Below are 21,047 nucleotides of genomic sequence, written 5' to 3' on the forward strand. Positions count from 1 at the left end.
TCAGCTAAAAACTTAACAACTTGGTGTGACAGAGCTGTTTTAAAACTATGTCACAGCAACATCTTATCGGTTATTAATTTAAATGTTCTATATTATTACTGTTCTCAGTCTTCAGGATTACATGGATATAGCTCTATATACATGTAGTGAAAAGCTGTAGTTTTCAAAACTTTTTACACCCAAATTACATAATGTCACTCTCACCCTTATAAGGTGTACTAGAGGTATACATGAGATACATTTGAGGTGTACCTTTGGAGTTCAGCATATCTGAACTGAGGTGTGTCTAAGGTGTACTTTAGGTGTATCTGAGGTGTATTGAAGTGGAGGTGTACCCTATAAATATTAGGTGAAAAATATGATGCCTGAAGTACAACTGAGGTATAGCTGAGGTACATATTTATAGGCAAGGTGGATGTACACTGTTCTCACTTTTATTTTGATAGAAAACAACCTCGAAGAACTAAAATATAGGCTGTAGAAATTACAGATAAATTTAATTAAGTTTGTAAGTGCATGCTGTTTCTTGTTTACAGTATCTGTCAATCTCAGCTGACCTACAACAACAATATTTAAATACATTTACATGAGGCTTTTTAGTTGCTTGATCAAAATTTATCAAAATTTCCTTTCCTATGCCTTTCAGAACTGTTCATGTGCCCGAACATGTTACTAATTATGTCCCAGAATGCATTAATCAGTCCATAATTGAGCAAATATATCCGTGCTCTGTGATTAGTCAATACTTACAAACTGAATGGCAAGTCATTATAGTGTGAGACAAAGGTTTATATTTATTTAGTAAACATTTTTCTTTTGCTCAAAAATATTTTACACTCACCATCTTGTCTCAAGTAAACTGTAAATCTCATCTCTTGTTTTTAAAACTTTAAAAAAAGTGGCTGAGGTGTACCTGACGTACATGACCACTAAATTATCATCAAAAACTTTCAAAGTTTCTAAAGTGTACTTGAGGTACATCTTCTGTATGTTGATTTTTGGGTTTCTGAGGTACATCTGAGTTATAGGCATATATCTGGGAGGTACTTGAGGTACAGCACACATGTATACCTCACACTAAGATGTACAGGAAGCAAACACCCCATATTCACCTCATGTATACCTCACACTGACGTGCACACCTCATGTCATCAAGGGTATCCTTTTCCCTTAAACTAAAATATTTCAAGACTTTTCCCAAACTGAAGTGGTAAAGTGTTCCTTTCAGACCTTCACATACAATGATGCATGTTCAAGTGGTAAAGAAATATACATGTACTATTGTATATGTATAATATATATATATATATAAACAAAAAACATATTGTACAATAAACCACTAAAATTTATGGGTAGATAACCGAAAGGCTCTTAGCCTTGCCTGTAACAATCATTTCCCCTTTTGTGTTTCAGGGCAGTGCAAGAGGACGAGGGGCGGGTAACTCAGTTAGAAATCGAGGGGTTGACTTCTACTTCTCGTCGTCATCACGCAAGAAACCTACAAACTGACTTTAAAAGCCTTGTCTTTTATCGAGACTGTTAATCACGTCACCTCTGAATGACTGCTGCTGTACTTGGTTCATTTGGCATCCGATCAATTTAACTGTCATCCCTCTTATCCCTCTTTTTATCTGTGGGCGTCGCGATATGGTGATTAGATGTGAGTAAATTATCGCCGCAGTAAAAAGCTGATGTCGCCCTGGAGACGACCTTTGGCCTGTCGATAAAAATGTCTGCTACGCAGTTCGTGTTTGGTGAGATGTCGTGAGTTATTGCAATAGTGGAGGGCGAGAGTATGTCACCTCATCTCTCTATTGGGGAAGGGAGAATGAAGAGTATTTCGTGAATTGTCACTTGGCATCCCTGTGTATGGCTGCTCTACTTGGTTCATGTGGCATCGGATCATTTTAACTGCCATCTACATATGACTGGCCAAATTTTACTACCATCCCCATACATTGTGTTAATTCATTCGTCTTCGTGTGACTACTATTTTTCGTCGAACAATTTGGATCCATAGCCGCTGTCCTTGGTTCTTCTGCCTTTAGGCTTCGTGTCCCTTGGGCACATAGTTGATGTGTTGTCCCCATCAGATAGCGTGCTCAGATGTGCAGTGGAAGCGGTATTTGCAGTACCAGTCCTGCTGTCAGTGTGCAAGTAACACTCTTCATAAATCCCCTCGTCTTCGTTCTGTAACCCTGTAGCCCCAGGGGTAGAGCTTGATGTTGCACCATTGGCGGTATAAGAGGACGCGTCATCATAAATGTCTTCCTCATCTTTGAATTTTAACCCGGTGATCACAGTGTTGGTGGTTGAGGGCAGGTGGTCCGTGGTGCTCGGAGGAGATGTTCCTCCCTTGGGTGTATCATCAGTAAACGTGGAGGGGACAGAAAACGCCGTTTTGTGAGGAGAAACTGCAATGTCGCAAGTGCTGCTATCTGGAAAAGCGCCAGTGTCCACCCTTGATGTGTGGTTTTGTTCATAAAGAAAACTTTTGTCTGTGTGCTCTTGTGGCTCTTTTCTTTGATGCCATTGGTACTTTTTAACTTTATCTGATGCTCGTTCAAGTTCCAAATTCTCTAGTATTTGACGCAACATACGGAGTGAAATTTCCTTGCTGTAGGAGTTCTTTTTGCAAAGGCACTGGAAGAAGTACAACACACAGCGTGTAGGACTTCCTCCAAAACGCTCTCGTCTAAATTTTGGAATGGGTGTGCAGGCTGGCATCTTTATTTTTTCGGCCAGTTCCCATACTTTATTTGGAACGTCGTCTAGTAACACTGCCAATTCTTCCACCATTTTTGTTGAGAACAGTGGCTGACAAAAGGGGTGTTCCACCATATCGACGTCTAACAGGGCACTCTCCACTGGAGACACATCACATGTACGCTCGATCTGGAGAGACAAATATTGATTCGTACAGCGTGAAATTAATAAGTATGGTTCCCTCCCATTTTTAACTTAATATATATTTATTTAACTGGTGTTTTACGCCGTACTCCAGAATATTCATCTGAGGTGGCCAGCATTATGGTTGAAGGAAACCGGACCAGAGCCAGAGAAAACCAAAGACCATCCCAGCATGAGTTGAACATACACCCTGTACATGTAGATCAAAGGTGTTCATTCGTATTCCACCAACTTTTTAACGCCGTTTTGTCGGTAAAAATCTGTCCTTTACATGTGGGATAGTTTTTTCACCGACAAAATCAAGTTATTTATTTCGGTACCGGTAACTCCAATTTCATCTCCCATGAAAGTCCTACATACTCAAGCACGGCATTAAACCCAAAATGAAACATTAAATAATTCTTAACGCACTTATATTTACAGTAATGCGTTTGCAACAGCCTGATTACTTTGGGGAAGGTGTAGATGTAGAAGTTTTAGGACTAGACATAAAACTCGCTTCAGGTTAATTCTTTCGAACTTACGTGGATAGGTATCGGATCGCAAAGTAGAAAGCCACCTGACTTCAGTTCTAGGTTAAAGGTACATGGCTTGTCTCCTGTAAACCGGAGCAGGTAAGCGGTTCCATACTCGTCCTCATGGGTCAAACAAGAGTAGGAGATGTCCTGTGAGGTAGTAAACCGACCAATGCAACATATTCACAAATTTCAATGAAAGATCAGCTTACCAAAGCATATCACAATTCTGCATTTCTCTTGGTAAACTCTTCTGTATGGCATACTTTGAAAAGAAAAAAAAACTTACATGAAAGTTTCTAAATATTTAGTATTTCACTTTACGAATCGATCTATTTAGCTAGCGGACAAAAACATGATTCATTAGACATGCATTACATTCTCATGAAAGCATATTTATGGATAAATTTGTTACTTCTTGTATAACAAGAGATGGTCCAAGATACCCACAATATACATCATTTTTCCAATGCTTTTTTTTCCCCTGAAAGAAAAGCTGAAAAAGTATTGAATACCGTATTTAAAAAATTATATTAAGTTCCGATCATTATTTTTGTCCCATGAACGGAAACACTTACCCTGTAGTTGGTGAAGTCTAACGTCTTCAATCCGCGATCGCACCTCAGTTCCAACCGAAGTGGTTGATTGTCCAGGGGAATGTTAGTTTTTCTCCTCATCACACCATTCAAGCCTTTCTCACGTTTTGTGAGGGCCTGTAAGGCAGAAACAACCAAAATAAGCGGTTATTACTTAGCCGCGTTCAAGGCAAAATGAATTAAACTGTTGTTGCTATATGCTACACAGTGATGTTGGTATTGCATTAAAGAATAAAAGGTGTAATCCAATTATATGCCGACTGAGCAACGGCTGTAGATCATAGAACCACGGTTTCTTCAAAAGTTCTGTATTTGACAATTGTGCATCTGTTGTTAACAGTTGGAACCTCGTGCCCATTGTGGTGATGGGACATGAAAACTACAGTTCCAGCTTCTAAGTGTTTTATTCGCTGCACAAACCTATCTACTTCACCCTAAGCTTGTCAATGCTTTTCACTCAATACGCGTGCGGATGGTCCAGTGTAACAGGTCTAACGATCATGCAATATATACATGGGATTAAGATAGATGTCTGTCTTAATCCCAGCACACTAAGACGGTTACATATCCGTACACTAGCTGTAGGCTTTTTTGCCAGGGTGTTGCAGCCCTCTTCTAAAACTTGCACCATGCTCTTTTTGCCAGACACACTGATATTAGATAGACAGGGGAAATTGCCACCCAACCTCTTTTTTTTTCAGGAATCTAGGTAATGATTAGTGGAAATATCAGATAGTGTATTATAATATATCTGACAATGCTACTTGACGTGGTATCCGTGAGAGTTCGTGTGACGTGTGTTAGTCTGTGTTCACAAATATGTCTTGCTAAAACTTGTAAATCATGGTCCTAATGTTAGCTCTGAAATCGTTTAGCCATGTTTCCAGCTGAGCTTCCACGTTAACTGCCTGCGCAGTCCTTAAAGCGTTAAAGCTGCGATGAACACAGAATTACCTTAATACTGATTCCATAGGTCTATCAGCTCAATATGGAGCAATACTTCGCAATTAACATTCGCCTAATGTTGCAATTAACACAAATAAAACCGATCCACCCACTATAGGGCAGTGCAAGAACTTCCCAAACCACCATTATTGAATGGAAGACTGTAGATCTGAAGCCATTGCCACAAAGCGCCTTCTGGCTGACGTCAAAATTTAACATGTAACTCCGTACAATGCTTTGTTTTTGGTGCTGGAAGTTTAAATCTTCAGATGTTTGTCTCAAGACAACATTGATGAGGGGGACAAAATTTTAATTTCCAAAGGCACAAAGCAAACTTTCAGATTGTATTTCAACTTCTGACTTAAAGGAGAAGAAAACTTAATAAAAGTATACTATGGGCTGAAAAGAGCACCTTTATTTCTATCTGGTGTTGCCTGCTGCATAATTTTGCTTGTTCGTGTAATCTCGGAACCTACGTCAAACATTCCGGTTTCCCGATCGTCAAGCGGAAAACGAACTGTAGTGTTCGCTACCTTCCGGGAAGAAGAGGTCTACCGGAAATGAACTGCACTTCGGCGGTTTCCCACGGCAATTCTCCTCCTAACACAGAAGACTTCAGGATTAGTTCTTAAGCAAAATGGAGTCCCCACGGCGGATTTTGGCACTTACTTTATTTATAATTTGTCACTTGAGGTACATATTAGAATTTTTATGGCATGCACCTGCGAGGAAATGCATACTCTTTTCAATGGTATTTGTTAGATATTTAAATTTTCTTCTCCTTTAAGTCAGAAATGGCTTTGTGGAATCGGCCCCAGTATTTTTGAAGGCTAAGCTGGTGATAGTGATAAGAGTGGAACACATGCTGAATAAATCATGCCAAAAGACAATCTTCGTCAATGGTTACAATTTGTCCCGTACAGCAATGTATGGAAATTTGCCCTTATATACAACATAGCTAGTGCTTCGAGAAGCAGTAAAACCATGGAAGCCCAACCTTAGTGTATATAGGCCTATAGTTATACATCTTAACCGAGAAAGAAGTGAAGATTCACGATTTCATCTAATAGCTGATATATTTATAATTGAAAAATAATAACAATTAAAGAATGAGCTGATGATGAAACCGATTACTAGTAATACAAAATTTATCCGTATCCACATCCCTTTTTCTGTTCATTACCAGCATTATTCTAATTGTCATTGCAATAAAAGAACAGCTTAACCTGCTTCACATACTTCGTTGTCCTGGTCTTTAGTCAGGTAGACTCTGACCGACACGCCATCACCATCCGTGCCCTGCTGAACGAAGACGTGTAACCAGCGGAAACAAAACTGCCCCTGTGGTTTCAGCTCGTAATCCGAGAACGAGGAGGTTTCAATCATGGCGTCATCCCCAAGATGCAAACACTTGGCTGTTCCCGGATTCGTCATCCACTCAGAGTTCTCGTCTTCGCGGCGGATCACCGCTAGATCCTTGTCTTTGTCCGAATATATGGGAATTTTGAGATAGACACACTTGTTAAACTTTCTACCTGGAGGCCCTAGCTTGACCCTTGGGGAAATGCCACGTGTGTTCCAGTTCACGGCCATATATATCGGCTGAGCCTGATTAACAGCGCCCTCTGGAAGTATTAGATGAACCGAGTAGTTACCATTACCGCTCTTTATCTCCAAATGTCCGCCCTCAGCCCCTATCTCTTGCCCGACAAATCTTGGGTTGCTAAAGGTCCAGCCACTTTTTATTCGTGACATGAAATTCTTAATGTCTTTTTGGACCAGTTCGTCAAATGTAAGTCCCGCTTGGATTGGAGGTTCTTCATGGTCAAGGTTTCGTCCAGGTGTATCAGTCCCTGGTTTGTCATGACGAGAGCTCTTTGGAGCCCCTGAAGACAGAAGCGGTCTGGATTTGTTTTTTGGCTTGACTGGGGGTTTGACTTTTGGCTTGCCGTTTGCTTGTTCATTGCTTTTAGGGCATACATCTTTCGTAGATGTTGGAGTCTGCATTTTCTGCTGTTCCCAGCGACTTACTTCTTCGTCAGTCGGTGAACCCGGCTTACTACCTAAACCGATGCCACTATCGAAATGTTCCGATGCTCCAGTTGTCAAATCTGGTCGGGGAAAACCATTACCTTTTTTATACTCATTTAAGCGGAAGGACATCTCACTATTACATTCCCCGTTAACAATGTGCGGGTGGGATTCCACTATGATGTGGCCATAGCTGTGTTTTAGGGGTTCCTCAGCTGTAGTTGACTGTTGGATAAATTGACAGTCAAAACAGCATTCCTGACTCGGCATTTTGGATGACATTGTTTATGTGTTCAGGGAGATGCTTATCGCACGGATGGTGATGCAATCTGAAACATATGATATCATAATTGATACTAATTGAATTTGATTACATGAAATTGTTGGTTAGTAGCTGTGATTTTCTGATATTATTAGCTCATACAATGTTTGTACAATAGTTTTGTTTTCAGTTTCACTCTGTGATCCGGGAAATAAAGTAATGTGAAACATATATATGTACGTTCACATGCGTGTTCCATTCTTCTGACAAAATCAGGGCTTAAAAGCTTACGTTAAAATGTCCTATATGCCCTATCGTCTTCATGCGTCATAACGTAAATCATGATCCGGGCACTGTACTTTACAATCTATCACTAAAATTTATTTATTTAGCACTGGTGCTTACCTGCCAGCAAATATTACACTGTTATCATTCGCCATTGGGGTATGCGATACAAGTAAGGTAAGGTGAGTCATAAAAAATTCATTCGGCAAAACTGATTGACTGATTGATTGATTTATTGTTTAAAGAAGTCCTTCGGGCGTTGTCAGTCACTTATTGGCACAAGGTGCCCGAAAACAATGAGAGGAGGGGAGCTTGTCTAATCGAAGGACTCTTAATTGTTTATTGAGAACTACGGTTACATTGACATTGACGAGGTTTTTTTGTACAAATGTACAAATGTACAGTGTCTATAAGGCTTAGCCAGTACAGTATATCTATATAATACCATTCTCCATAATTTGAAGAAATTTTGTTTATATCTTGGGGGCAGCTGGTGGTGTAATGGAAGGTGTGATTGGGCGACAAGCCCACACACGTGGGTAGGTATATAAAAACATACACACATAAATCCCCGCTCTGTATAGAACTAATCCATCTTCAGATAACCTTGATCTGATATTCATGCAGGAGACTATATTTACACCAAAATTCCAATGTTTCAGACATATTATCCCGCTGAATGGTTACAAGATACGCATTCAAATATTAGGGGTGGTGAATAGACTGGGAGATGTCCTTTTTAATAAACTTGAAATTGTTGATTTCGGGGCATGCAACATTTATACACCCGAGAATAGGGCACAGATTGAAAAGGACCATCGAGTGACTGTAAAGATCTTACACTTTTGTCCATCAACTTGCCTGAGCTGAGGTTCAGGTGCAAAGTAATAGCTTCCCGATCGTGATGTTACCTTTTAACATTTCTATAATGCTGAGCAAACAGGTACATGTACGCACAGAAGTTAGCTACGTCAGACAGCAATAGTCTCCACTGGTATTCCAAGAAACAATGATGTCATAAAAACTGGGCTATCTATAATGCGACCTGCTTTATGAATTTTAGGAAATTTGCTGCCCAGTTTGAACGGTAATAGTTTTACGTGCCAGGTGCTATAGTTTGTGAAAGGTAACCATTTGGGCTATTCTAAAATAATAGCAAAAATTGAGCTGAATTTGCGCTGGTCGAATTTTGCCAAAACTTTCCTGCATAGCCTCTTTAGTTTTGTTTTAAAAAAATCACTAATTTCGAGTTGAACTCCTTATGGTTGCGGTATTTAAATAATCCTACATAGGACATGAGGGCTACATACAGACCCTCAGTGACATTAAAGTCACCGAAGATCTGTAAAATCCTGACATCACTGTGGTATTTAAACATTTTTCTTTCGCTAACATGTTCTTTAATTATATTTTTATGCTCATCATCCGGTGAGCTATTCATGTCATTGTTTTACATTTTCCTTCCGATATGTTATTCCAAACATTGTTCTATATGCCAACCTGCTTTTATCTAACAAATGAAATGGGTTTTAAAAGTCTTCCGATCTGTCTCTAAAATCCCTGTGTACAAGTTTGCACATCCACAAAATACATGTACGTGTATCCCAGTGCACACATATTGCGCACCAATAATATACTTGTTATTGCTGATGTCAAATGTTTTCCTTTGCTGACATATCGTTAACTTTTGTTCCACGTGTAATTCTAAGTGCTCTTTGAAGCCAGGATTGTGAATTTTGTATTGGAGACTTTCAGGAATACTTCCCCATTTTTGCCGAACCGCTGGTAGCTGTAATGGAAACTTGAACAGTGCGCGGTCACTAGATTTCTTGGTTTAGAACGTCTTCGCTTTGCATTAAACAAATTGCACAAACACAGCCTGTATACATAACTCCATACTTGGTTTGACCAAGATCTTGCATGCAGTGCAGGGTGACAGTTTTAATGAATTTGACAAGTTCAATGTATCGATTGTGAAATACCAAGATGAAAGGTGTGGAATTATATGTAGAAAAAATAAAGCCAAGAATGAAAAGCATTTGACGATAATGGACACAAACCTGTCCACAATTTCTGTTGTTTCAGTGTTCAGATATCCACAACAGAATGAAATGTAAAGCTTTCTCTCGTGACATATTAACAAACTGTGTGCCATTCTGTACTTTCGACAGTTTGCTAAAATACATGTCGTATGGAACAACATATATTGTACATTCCCAAAGATGGGAGATCTGCTTTATCTATTTGATTGCTGTTTTACGCCGTACTCAAGAATTATTTCGGGCATACGTCGTTGGCCAGTATTATGGTTGGGCCTGTGAAAAAAAACAATGATAACATCAGACACTTACCACACGGTGGACAATGGATCTAAAATTACCGATCTGCCAAGTGTGAGCTGTGCATATACAGGTCTTAATGAACTTCCCTGTGCTAGAAGTAACCGTATATACATAAAACGGGGAATCCCCACCAGTTTTTATCCTGTACGTCTAGAGGTGAAAGGTCATGTTTTAAGCCGCCTTAACCCACTTCTTCGAATAGAAGGTTCTTTGACAATGAAAAAAGACTGATTGGTGGAAATTTAGTGGGCCTTTTGACAATAGAAAAAAAAAAATGTCTGGTAAATATCTGGCTCTGGAACGATATTTAGATGTTAAGAATTATAATCGTCTTTTGTATATCATTTATAGATCGTTCAGAGGTCTTCTTTATCATTTTCTGCAGATATTTTACTTTGCTTTATTGGTTTTCGGGTAATAAGTTATACTTTAGGTAGACACACATCGATGTTTCATGAATTATTTGCGGTAACAGTTTTACACTTGTGCTTTGGGGGTTACACTTGGGGGTCATATAACATTAACTGATTACAGTCCCCTGGCAAGGGATTGGATTGAGATGAACAATATCACATGTTAATGAATGATAGGCTTATTTGCAGTATGCTTCAGTGTTGGGCCACTGTACATAAAAGTTGGAGTTAAGATGTGTATATGTTGTGGTATAACATGACGCGAGAGGGGATGAAATAGGTGAAATCACGTACATAATACACAGCTCGATAGTGCTATATGTTTATATGAAGGAACGTGAGCAGGAAGCTGTACTTCACTTTCCTTACATAAGCATGTATACATATTGACCAAGGTACAGTCAGTCGGGCTTTTACTGTGGCCGACATAAACTAGGTATATACTTACGGCATGGTGTAAGGCATGTGGAGGACAGCGCCGTACCCTTGTCTATGTCTATGCTAAGGTCTCCCACGAGGCTGGGTGTGAACTGAAGGATACACCCTCTTATTGTATACCGCGCTTCGATCGACACGGGTGTTCCTGGTTTTTACCTCTGTAGACGTTCTGAATAGCATTGCAGGAAAGTAATGTATTATGCTGTAAATCCTGACAGCCCATACGTCCGTACGTATGAGGCTACCGGCTGCCCTATATACTTTGTATGAGCCTAAGTAGATGTGCATATCAATGTAACACTGACGTAACGCCTGACATATCTCTGTAGGGCCCCTTTGCGGAAGACATTAGTTCATAAAGAAGAAATAAAAGCATCGAATGAAAAACATTTAAGCAACAACATTATACACTTTCAGGTGACATTAGTACTTACTCTTCTGGTTTTAAATCACCCAGATATTTAATTTGTTTATTTCGCTATTTTTCATTTATAGCCTTCTATATAGCAGTCTGGTGGATAAAACCAGACTTTCCAGAATAAACTACCCACCATTGGTACATGTAAGTATCCGCTTGGGGAAATTCACAAATCTGCAGTCTGTACACACTGTGACATCATGTCTGCGACTTTATTGTCCTAGGGCCGATGAGTCCCCCTACCATCCCCAACCCTGACTTTTAACATCTAAAGCATCCAATCATTTAAAGGTAATATATGCAGTAAAAGGATAGTATGGCCTAAGAAATTCTGTGAGGTATGAGATTCGCAAAACATACACGTAGGTATAACACATAGAAAAATACAAATTTTTTGTTTTCAATCAAACTCTTCAATCACAAATTGCTGTGGTCAGAGTGGAGTGCTGAAGTCAAAAATTTTAAACTTCGATAACGTAGCTTAATATCACATAAATTTAAATTTTGATATATTAAGGATGTTAAGGATGAATGAACGAATTATTACGGCTTAACGTCACATCGGAAATATTTCAGCCGCATCGTTGAAAATACGAGGCTCAGTCCAACATAAATTTTGAATTTACATTTAATTGTACCTATATGTTAACGTTTAACGAGAACAACCAAGCCGAAACCCCTTTCAGCCTTTCGTTGACAGAGCTCTAAGGTATTACCTTCACAAAATTTCGAGGCACCACCGTGGAGGAAATTAATAGCTACGGCACATGAGGAGTCTGAATATGTCAGCGTGACAACAGTGGCAATATTTCCCCGTTCCCAAGTGATTGTATACGCCGAAGTTATACCCATCAAACCAATAAGATTTGATCAGTAAGATACCCGGCAATAAGATCCAAAACCTGTCTTACTAAATGACATCCACCAAAGGGCAGAAAAAATGAAATAATAAAATTCCCAATATTAGTGATTAAAATAACTAAAAGTATATCGTCCTGAATCAGGAAATGCCAGTCGTGCATGGTCTGTATCCTGACGCCTACACCACAATATGGCCAGTATCCTGATGCCTAAACCACATTATGGCCTCTATCCTCATGTCAACACCACATTATGGCCTGTATCCTGATGCCTAAACCACATTATGGCCTCTATCCTCATGTCAACACCACATTATGGCGTGTATCCTCATGCCTACACCACATTATGGCCTCTATCCTGATGCCTACACCACATTATGGCCTCTATCCTGATGCCTACACCACATTATGGCCTCTATCCTGATGCCTACACCACATTCACCACACTACATTATGTCCTGTATCCATATTTTGTCCTGTATCCCGATTCCTAGACTACATTATGTCCTCTATCCTGATGCCTACACCACATTTTGGCCTGTATCCTGATCCCTACATCACATTATGTCCTGTATCCTGATGCCTACGCCACATTCTGCCCTGTATCCTGATGCCTACACCCCATTATGTCTAGTATCCTGATGTCTACATCACATACTGTCCTGTATCTTGAGGCCTACACCACATTAGGTCTTGTATCCTGATGCCTACACCACATTATATCTTGTATCCTGATGTCTCCTGCAGGACCCATATTTAACAAGGGTCGTAAGACTTCAGTCAAAAATTCAAACATAAAAATATTTTTTCTGGGAAGTTTTAAATCTGTACACTTATTATTTGCCACAATCTGAGTTCTATCTTGTTCTGAATTTGGCTTTTAAAGCACTTGTAATGTATGACTTGGGTCATAAAGTTGATTGATAAATATGAACCCATGGCCCATGTTTAACAAACGTCTTACGGCTTAAGCAAAACTTGAAACATAACAATATGTTTTGCTCTAGAAATTTTGAACGCTGATTCTTTACTCAAGAAGAGTGCAACCACCTTTTGAGTTCTTTTCTAAACAAGCGCTGAGTTTGGCTTTTTAAACACTTGTAATTTATGACTGAAGTCTTAAGTTTCATAATAACTACGAGCCCAGCCAGAGTACATGTAGATTACACGTCAGTGATATGAACTAATAGAGTATCACGACGATAACTAATTCTGGCTTTTATAACCTTAACTTGTTAGAGGCCTCATGTAGATAGTATGGACCTATAAGTTGTCAAGAGACGACATTACTTTCGGGTTTGTATGAGCTTAACTATTTATTGAAGATATAGAACCTGTATGTGACGCAAAACATCAAGCGCTGACCTGTAAAAACTTTTTGTTATTTGTTACATATATTTTCTGTCGATGGTATAAACCTATATGTACATATTTATGATGCCTGTTAATAACACCAGTTAAGTTTTGGAATGTATAAGCTAAAGATGTTTCTTGTTATGTAGATTCCATGTCGATGGTATAAACCTATACATGAACGAATGGCTAGAGACAACGTCACGTTTCGGCACCTGCGTGCTTAACTTGTTTTTTGTAGATGCAGATTACATGTTGATGGTGTGAATCTATGTTATGCCCGCGCGACATTAATTTGTGGTTTCTATACAGTTGACGTTTTACTTTAATAAACTTCATTTTGCCAGTATGAACCCACGTGATGCCTTGACCACGTGAAGCCCAGCTTCTATATAAGCCAAGTAAAAATGAGGGTTAAACTCTCAAAAAGCATTTGTACCCCACGTAGTCTTGTTTACGCTTTGCCTCATCACGTGTGTCTTCTCACGGAACTATTTAATCAGCATTTATCCATAAAATTGTTCTCGGTTTTGGATAGAATCATGCTGTACATTCTCTAGATAAAGAGAATGCATGTGTATAAAGTATTGTTTGAGACAAAGGTTGGAATGGATTCTCTGTGTTTTCTGACATCATTTCCTGCCTCATCACCGTGACCCCAGTGACCTCAGCTTTGTTCAAGATTTCTGTACAAGATGTGCTAGTGGTGACAATGATGTAAAGCGAAAGGTGGAGAGCGACGCACGCGCTGTGAGGAGTATGGCCAAGTAGAGGCTTGGATAGTGTATTCTTATATACATGTTCGGGATGCTTGCCGACCAAGCGCGTCCAAATGTAGGCTATAAGTTCGAGGTTGTTTCACGTGAAATCTTACACGTTACAGGCTTATGATAGAGGCATGGAAAGCTCGGTTGTGTAATGCATGTATTAAAACTACCTGTTTGATCTAAAGCATAGGTGAAGTATATGTTTATCTGTACAGTTTATATCACCTAACTGTACTACTGATCGGGTCATTCTGATAATGTTTATGATTACGTCCATGTTTCGGGTTATTATTTACACTATCGACATAAACAAGAACATACTCGATGAACATCCCAAAAACTTGACCCGGGTACATGTAGTGTCAGTATAAGCACTATTCTAACATTAATTCCTTTAAGACCATACTCCCGAATTTTCACTTAAAGAGACACAGGATCGATTGTGTTTGGCTGATGTGAGAGATAGGCAAGCCGAATAAGCTGAATTTTAGGTAGGCCTACTGTACCTTTATTCAAGTGTGAGCAAGGTTGCTGGGCTCAACCCAGGAAAACCTTATATCCACTGCCAGCCAGTCTTCGTCAACTCTGCATCCCTTTGAGGCCTTGTCACAGTTACACTTATTTAAGGCAACCTACGAACGAAAAGTCGCAGGTAATCGTCGTAAATCTTCGACTGATCGCTCTGTATATCGTAGGGAATCTGGGCGAAAATCTGGGCCAGTTTTGATGAATCAAAAATAATGCCAGTTGTCCCACGTTCGTTATAAGTTCATTGATGGCGTCATTTCTGACTAGACCTCATTTCACGTGGTTTTTGTTGCTTACCGAAAGTCAGTATATACTGTCGTACTGGTTTGATTCAAACTACATACGACACAAACCACTAGCCAAGAAGTAAACAGAGGTTGGAACACTCTTGACGCCTAACATGGACATCTACATAGATATGTACTAGTATCATTTCACGAGTTCTTTGTGGCATACCGAAAGCCGACACATTTTTATAGAGTGGCTCCTTTCAAACCACAACATCCAGTGATATGTGTGTACGTAGAAACAGCTATACTGGTACATACACTTAATTCTTTTCGCCTTTCGTCTCACTCCTTTTGAGGGTTTTGTATAGCCTACATTCTGATAAACTGGCTACTTGTGTGTATTGCACATTGCAATGTCACATTGAATGAGTGTATGCTGCAGTCATGTTTTGAGTAGTATGAAACAGTATAAAGGTTTTTGCGAGAATGGAAAAATATTGGTCAAACAAACGAGGCCATGCATCTTTCAAATATATCACATGATTATCATTTAAGTTGACCTACGTTTATAGATTAAAAGCAAGAAATATAAACTTTTCGAGAGGACAAAGCATGCAGACTAAGTAAAAGAAACGGAAATGACGAATAAAAAACCATATATCATGAAGGATAATTTAACTTACATGTATGTTGTCTATACCCTTTGTCACAAACTAGCACAAGCACTGACACCTCTATCAGTTTTGGAACTCAAAAGACTGGATTTTAAAGGAGAAGAAAATTTAAATATCAAACCAATACCTATGACCAGGTGCATACCATAAAAACAATTCTAATATGTACTTCAAGTTGATAAATTATAAATAAAGTCTGTGCCAGAGTTGATAAATTATAAATAAGGTCTGTGCCAAAATCCTCTGTGGGCGACTCCATTTTGCCCAAGAACTAGTCCTGAAGTCGTCTGTGTTAGGAGGAGAATTGCCGTCGGAAACCGCCGAAGTGCAGTTCGTACATTTGCGTTAGAAATCTTCTTCCTAGAAGGTAACGGATAGTACAGTTGGTTTTTTAACGACTCTCATTGGCTGAGAGGCAACACACCCCCAGCATAAATTACAAGATATTGCCAGCTTTGCCGTTTTCAGACTTTACGTGTATGGCGAGGAAAAATCGCAAAATTATGCAGCAGGCACCACCAGATGGAAAAAATTGTGCTCTTTTCAGCCTATAGTGTCATTGTTTTAAGTTTTCTTCTGCGCTAGCACGCTATTCCTCGCAGTCACGAAGGCCCCTGATCTTCTAACGTAGTCTCTTCATAAAAATGTGAAACAGCTATAGAAATGCCGTGTCGGTTGTTAAATACTGACAATAGCAACGTGCCAAAATATTGAATCATCGAGTGCCATATCATACAGGGCCATTTATCTGCCAGCTCCCCAGTGTACTACAGTCATTTATTTTCTATACAAAAAGAGTTTAACACAGTTCATGGTCTAAACCAGTTTAGCCGCTATTAATATACATTGCACTGTGTACGTGTTTCAGTTTACCTTGCATGTGCGTGTCACATTTCACCAAACAGCAGGCGTCCTTATCCTTGATAATATTGATCGTGAATAGCAGTTTCATTGGCCACCGCCTTGATGACGATACGCGACTATTTATATAGACTTATGTCATTTGTGTGATACGTATCAGTATATTTACAGACTTAGCTCATCTGTAAAGCTAAGATATAAGTTAAGAAGGAGGAAGATAATAGAGCAGGCCTATAAATCGACTGGCAAATTATACTATAAACCGTATTTACAGCTCCTTACACAAACTAGAACACTGAGTATTGTGAGTATGGTGAACATCATTATTTTCATGACCTTCCAATGAATTAAAATCGAAATAAAGTGACCGCTCGAAATAACGAAGAGTTATGTGTTAAATATAACATTTGCCTGTCACTGATCACGCAACCAATAATTAATATGCAAAAATTCGATAGATCAGTGCAAGTATCGATAGGTTGATTATTCTTCTAAATGCCTATTCCCATCAGGTATAGGATAGTATATACACGTAAGGCATGGCCCATATAGCTTAGCTTATATTTATTGATTTATTGATTTATTTATTTATTTATTTATTTATTTATTTATTTTAGTTAGTTAGTTATTGGTGTTTTACGCCGTACTCTAGAATATTTCACTTATGCGACGGCGGTATGGTGAGAGGAAACCGGGGGAAACCCACGACCATGCGCGTGTTGCTGAAAGACCGGCACATTTATAGTCAATACATATTTATTGTATGCTTACACATTCTGACAAACCCAAGGTAGCCCGAAAAGAATGTTTTTTGCACAAGTGTAATTATATATTATTATACTGACGACCAGGAAGAACTATCAACACTCAGAAATTTAATCTGTTAAATTTAACAGAAAGTATGTGAATGATGCAAAATGTATTCTATTATTATAGCATAATATTGTATCATATTCAACATAATATTATATTACTCTAATAAAATCTTTATGTTGAATTAATAGAATATGTGTGTTATATTTAACAGAATATTCGGCTGCAATAACAGAATACACTAGCATCACTCAGACAACAGACTTTCTGTTAAATTTAGCTGGTTAATTTTTTAGTGAATGACTGAGGGTTTAGTTGAAAACGCTGATTGCTCTTTGAGCCTTATACCTGTTATCAAAGTGATGCTTGTCTATATGTGCGTTGGTGTGTACATATATATTCTCCAGAATTACGACAGCATGCATGCGGCAAGTGTGAAAAGCAGTTACATAAAGACACGGCTAGTAAATATTCGGCATTGTGTTTACCTTCGGAAAAGAGTAAGTCTAGTCACGACTTGAAGTGCTTTACATCCGTGACAATGTCAGTCGTCATTCACATCTCTACAAATACAACACGCTGAATGTTTGGGTTACGGATTGTGTTATATTTATGTATATATCCAGTATAGGGGCATTTTATGGGGATTTAATCTTCTTGTCTTCCTAGCGTTTAGTCTACTGCATGGGTTTTAGTATCTTGCGTGAATTATAGTATCTGGTAAGCCCGGTGTAATTTCGAAAGCAGATTTTGCGAGCGTTTTACAGACTTTGAGGTATTTCATAAAGTTTTATCCTTTTTGAAATTTGGCGACGCTTTGGAAACGTATATACTTCAGCACTGTGACATAAGTACATGTAAAAAAAAAATAAGTATATTAAACACAATTCCTATTCAAAATTTCATGAAGAAAACATTAGTAATAATTTGCAAAAGAAACACAGTTTTGCAACTTTCACTGGTGTCAGGAAGAGCTTGTGCTAAAATATCATGCCGATGCAAACCAGTTGCATCTCACCCATGCTGTAAATGCTATTTAAACCATGCTGCCAAAAGGCCTCTCGTCCCTAAAATCTGCGTCAACCCTCCCATACAGCTATATATATGGGAATTGATTTACTGATAAAAAAACAAAACAAATACAGTTGCTGTAGCTAATAACCTAAACCCTAAATTTGCATTCCTGAAGTCTTTGAGTAGTCCAATAAAGTTCTTGAACTTCCACGCAGTCTTTCCTGGCTCGACTAGGACTAATAACGCCAAGAGTCTTGTCAGGCAGTGTCCACTGTTCCCTGCACCCTTCTATAACTGAATCGTCTTTTGTACGCAGCTCTCGTGAACATTTACGGGTAATGTCTATAGCCTCCTCCATTCTTAGCTGTATCATCTTTTACACAGCACTCGTGACATTTACGGGTAATGCCTAAAGCTTCCATTCTTAGCTGTATCATCTTTTACACAGCACTCGTGACATTTACGGGTAATGCCTAAAGCTTCCATTCTTAGCTATATCATCTTTTACACAGCGCTCGTGAATATTTGGGACTTCACTGTGTCCCATCAACTCGTACGGCCGTGTGTAGGTCTTATTATCCCTTAAATAGGACTTATGAACTTTTCACCTATACATGAGGACAATCATGTTCAAAAATGCATAGAGGAAACAGGGCTGGGAGGAAACGCAGAAACTATGTTTAAAAAAAAAACGACTGCATTTTACAGGAGAGGTGAAATATTCGAGAGTAGGTTAAATAGTGCAAAACATAAAAAAATGAAATATGACAACTTGTCTTAATCTGCACAGTGATAGAATAATGTTGCATTTATTCTATATAAAAGACACTGCGCTTTTTAAAAAAAATCATCATGTGATTTCTTTTTTCTTCGAAAATATCACATCTATTTGGACAAGCGTAATAACTAAAATAAAGCTGAAGCTATCTCGAACTTGTTAAACGTAGCCTGCGATTACAGATCTCACTCCCAGTCTGGAAATAACAAATAAATTTACCTGTTGTCAGCATGTTGTTTTTATATTCTGTACTGCATGATGGAAACGTCGTCACCTTTAGAGTGAGTCTTCTAAGCAGCTGCTCTATCCGATGGACATGTAATCAAGATGATCTGTCAACCCAACTTGTCCATAGCCCTACATATATAGGCCTGTGTGTATATGCTTGAGGACTTACACAGTAATAGGTAAGTATGCCCCAAATTTTTACTTCCTGGTTCCTGGGGCAAGGTCAGTGTATTGTTGGTAGACATAGATGCACATATATGTTTGACCCGAAGATCAACCAACATGATGGCAGTTACCTGGGTACTCATTACCTCAGAGCATTCAACGCGCTGTTTTGTTATTATTTTATTAAATTTTTGTCGTAAACCATTTTGATAACAATGCTATTATTTTTCCTTTTCATCAGTTTGAGTTTAAATTAGCGTGGCAACGTGAACGCTTGTTTCGAGCTACAACGTTTTCTCGTTACTTTTACTTACAGTCTCTCTCTTCCTGGCTTTAATTATTTACTCCTTTATTATTTTATTTAAATGTGTTTGTGAACCAAATCTTGACAGTGATGTAAAGCCCTTCAGCGTTAAATATAAAATTGCACTGAAATGACCCTTAACGTTTTCAGACGATATATTTCCTTATCTGTTGTAAGTGGTTTGGAAACTTCGCCTGGTATATTCCATACAGGTGAACAGAAAGCCTTTTCTTGTGCTCTGTCCCACGCTAGCCAGTTGTCATGAACAAACGCTTTGATTCATAAACAAGCATTCACAAACGCAAGCACTATATTATATAGAAAGACAAACTGAAATACATGCAATTTTGACTTCCTGGGTTAAATCGGGGGACTACTGGAACCGAGATATTTTAAAACACGATTCCCACTGTGTGAAAGTTGCCAAAGTATATACGTTAGGATAACACAAATTGAAGCATGATTTGCATCGATGCAGAGGAATGAAAAAGGTCAAAATATTACTATATTTTTGTGTTTATTCCCTTGAGTTCGCCATGTTTTTTATCGAAATTCGATATTAGAGTTTAAGACACGATTTAACACAATAGTATCAAGAGTCAACACCATATAACGTCCTTTGATAACGGTATAATATTATATATATTCATTTGACATATACCACACTCAAATTTGTACACTTATACGATGGCGATCAGTTCCATTCAGAGTGGAGGAAACCAGAATGAATGTAGATATTTTTGTATACTGGGTATTTTGGACCACATTTTGGTATCCTGAAAAAAAAAATCAAAAAGAAAAATAATAAAGACCATATTTACAAATAACTTTTCACGTGTTTTTTTTTCTTTTTTCATCTGAAATTTGCACCATTCGTACGTTTTCTTCCCCTTTAATACGCATCCTGATTAATTAAGCCTATAGATCAGCAATGCGACGTTTACACATATACACACAGCTGGGTTTTTTTTTTTACAATAGTGGCTCTGTGGAATAGACTGCATGGTAATCAACCAGCCAAAGCAGATGTTGGTGGATTGTCCTATCGTTTTGAAGAAAATTCGCGTTGAGAAGCGGTCTTTCACATTTCATGAGCCGTATCCCGCGCCGTGTGAGTCTGTCTCTGTTAAGCTTCCCTGCCCTCTTCTCTTTCTATAACCTCCCAGATAATCTCAGCATACTCTGAAGAGTACCGGATATGGCTGACTATTATCCTTCATAAACTCTGCCTGCGAAACAAAAAGCAAGATAACTCATTTCAAAGAAACGACAAAAAATAATATAACCTAAGTTATTTCGGATGAAGGATGAAAACAA

General features: G+C 38.6%; 2 protein-coding genes across 3 annotated transcripts; both read right to left on the reverse strand.

Annotated features, from left to right (window-relative positions):
• Positions 1–1,678: 1,678 nt before the first annotated feature.
• LOC135466230 (uncharacterized) lies at positions 1,679–3,608 on the reverse strand. The gene is made up of 2 exons (XM_064743632.1): positions 3,435–3,608; positions 1,679–2,895 (listed from the first exon to the last, which is right to left on the reverse strand). The coding sequence occupies exon 2, from the start codon at positions 2,839–2,841 to the stop codon at positions 1,990–1,992; it is 852 nt and encodes a 283-aa protein (XP_064599702.1). The 5' UTR covers positions 2,842–2,895; positions 3,435–3,608; the 3' UTR covers positions 1,679–1,989.
• A 66-nt stretch (positions 3,609–3,674) lies between these two features.
• On the reverse strand, positions 3,675–19,378 carry LOC135466229 (uncharacterized). 2 transcript variants are annotated; one of them, XM_064743630.1, is made up of 3 exons: positions 19,253–19,378; positions 6,206–7,326; positions 3,675–4,138 (listed from the first exon to the last, which is right to left on the reverse strand). In XM_064743630.1, the coding sequence occupies exons 2-3, from the start codon at positions 7,277–7,279 to the stop codon at positions 3,959–3,961; spliced, it is 1,254 nt and encodes a 417-aa protein (XP_064599700.1). In that variant the 5' UTR covers positions 7,280–7,326; positions 19,253–19,378; the 3' UTR covers positions 3,675–3,958. The 2 variants fall into 2 exon arrangements, with proteins under 2 accessions (XP_064599700.1, XP_064599701.1); XM_064743631.1 differs by lacking the exon at positions 19,253–19,378 and adding an exon at positions 10,748–11,143.
• Between the last annotated feature and the right edge of the window lie 1,669 nt (positions 19,379–21,047).

Source organism: Liolophura sinensis, chromosome 6 (assembly GCF_032854445.1).
Source record: "Liolophura sinensis isolate JHLJ2023 chromosome 6, CUHK_Ljap_v2, whole genome shotgun sequence".
Lineage (NCBI taxonomy): Eukaryota > Metazoa > Mollusca > Polyplacophora > Chitonida > Chitonidae > Liolophura > Liolophura sinensis.

What these genes read in the sequence shown, in the direction of transcription:
- LOC135466229 (XM_064743630.1), bottom strand. Translation starts at nt 7,279, where the DNA reads ATGTCATCCAAAATGCCGAGTCAGGAATGCTGTTTTGACTGTCAATTT. An exon ending in CTAAAGACCAGGACAACGAA is followed by an intron (nt 4,139 to 6,205) that starts GTATGTGAAGCA and finishes TCTGCCTTACAG; the next exon opens with GCCCTCACAAAACGTGAGAA.
- LOC135466230 (XM_064743632.1), bottom strand. Translation starts at nt 2,841, where the DNA reads ATGGTGGAACACCCCTTTTGTCAGCCACTGTTCTCAACAAAAATGGTG.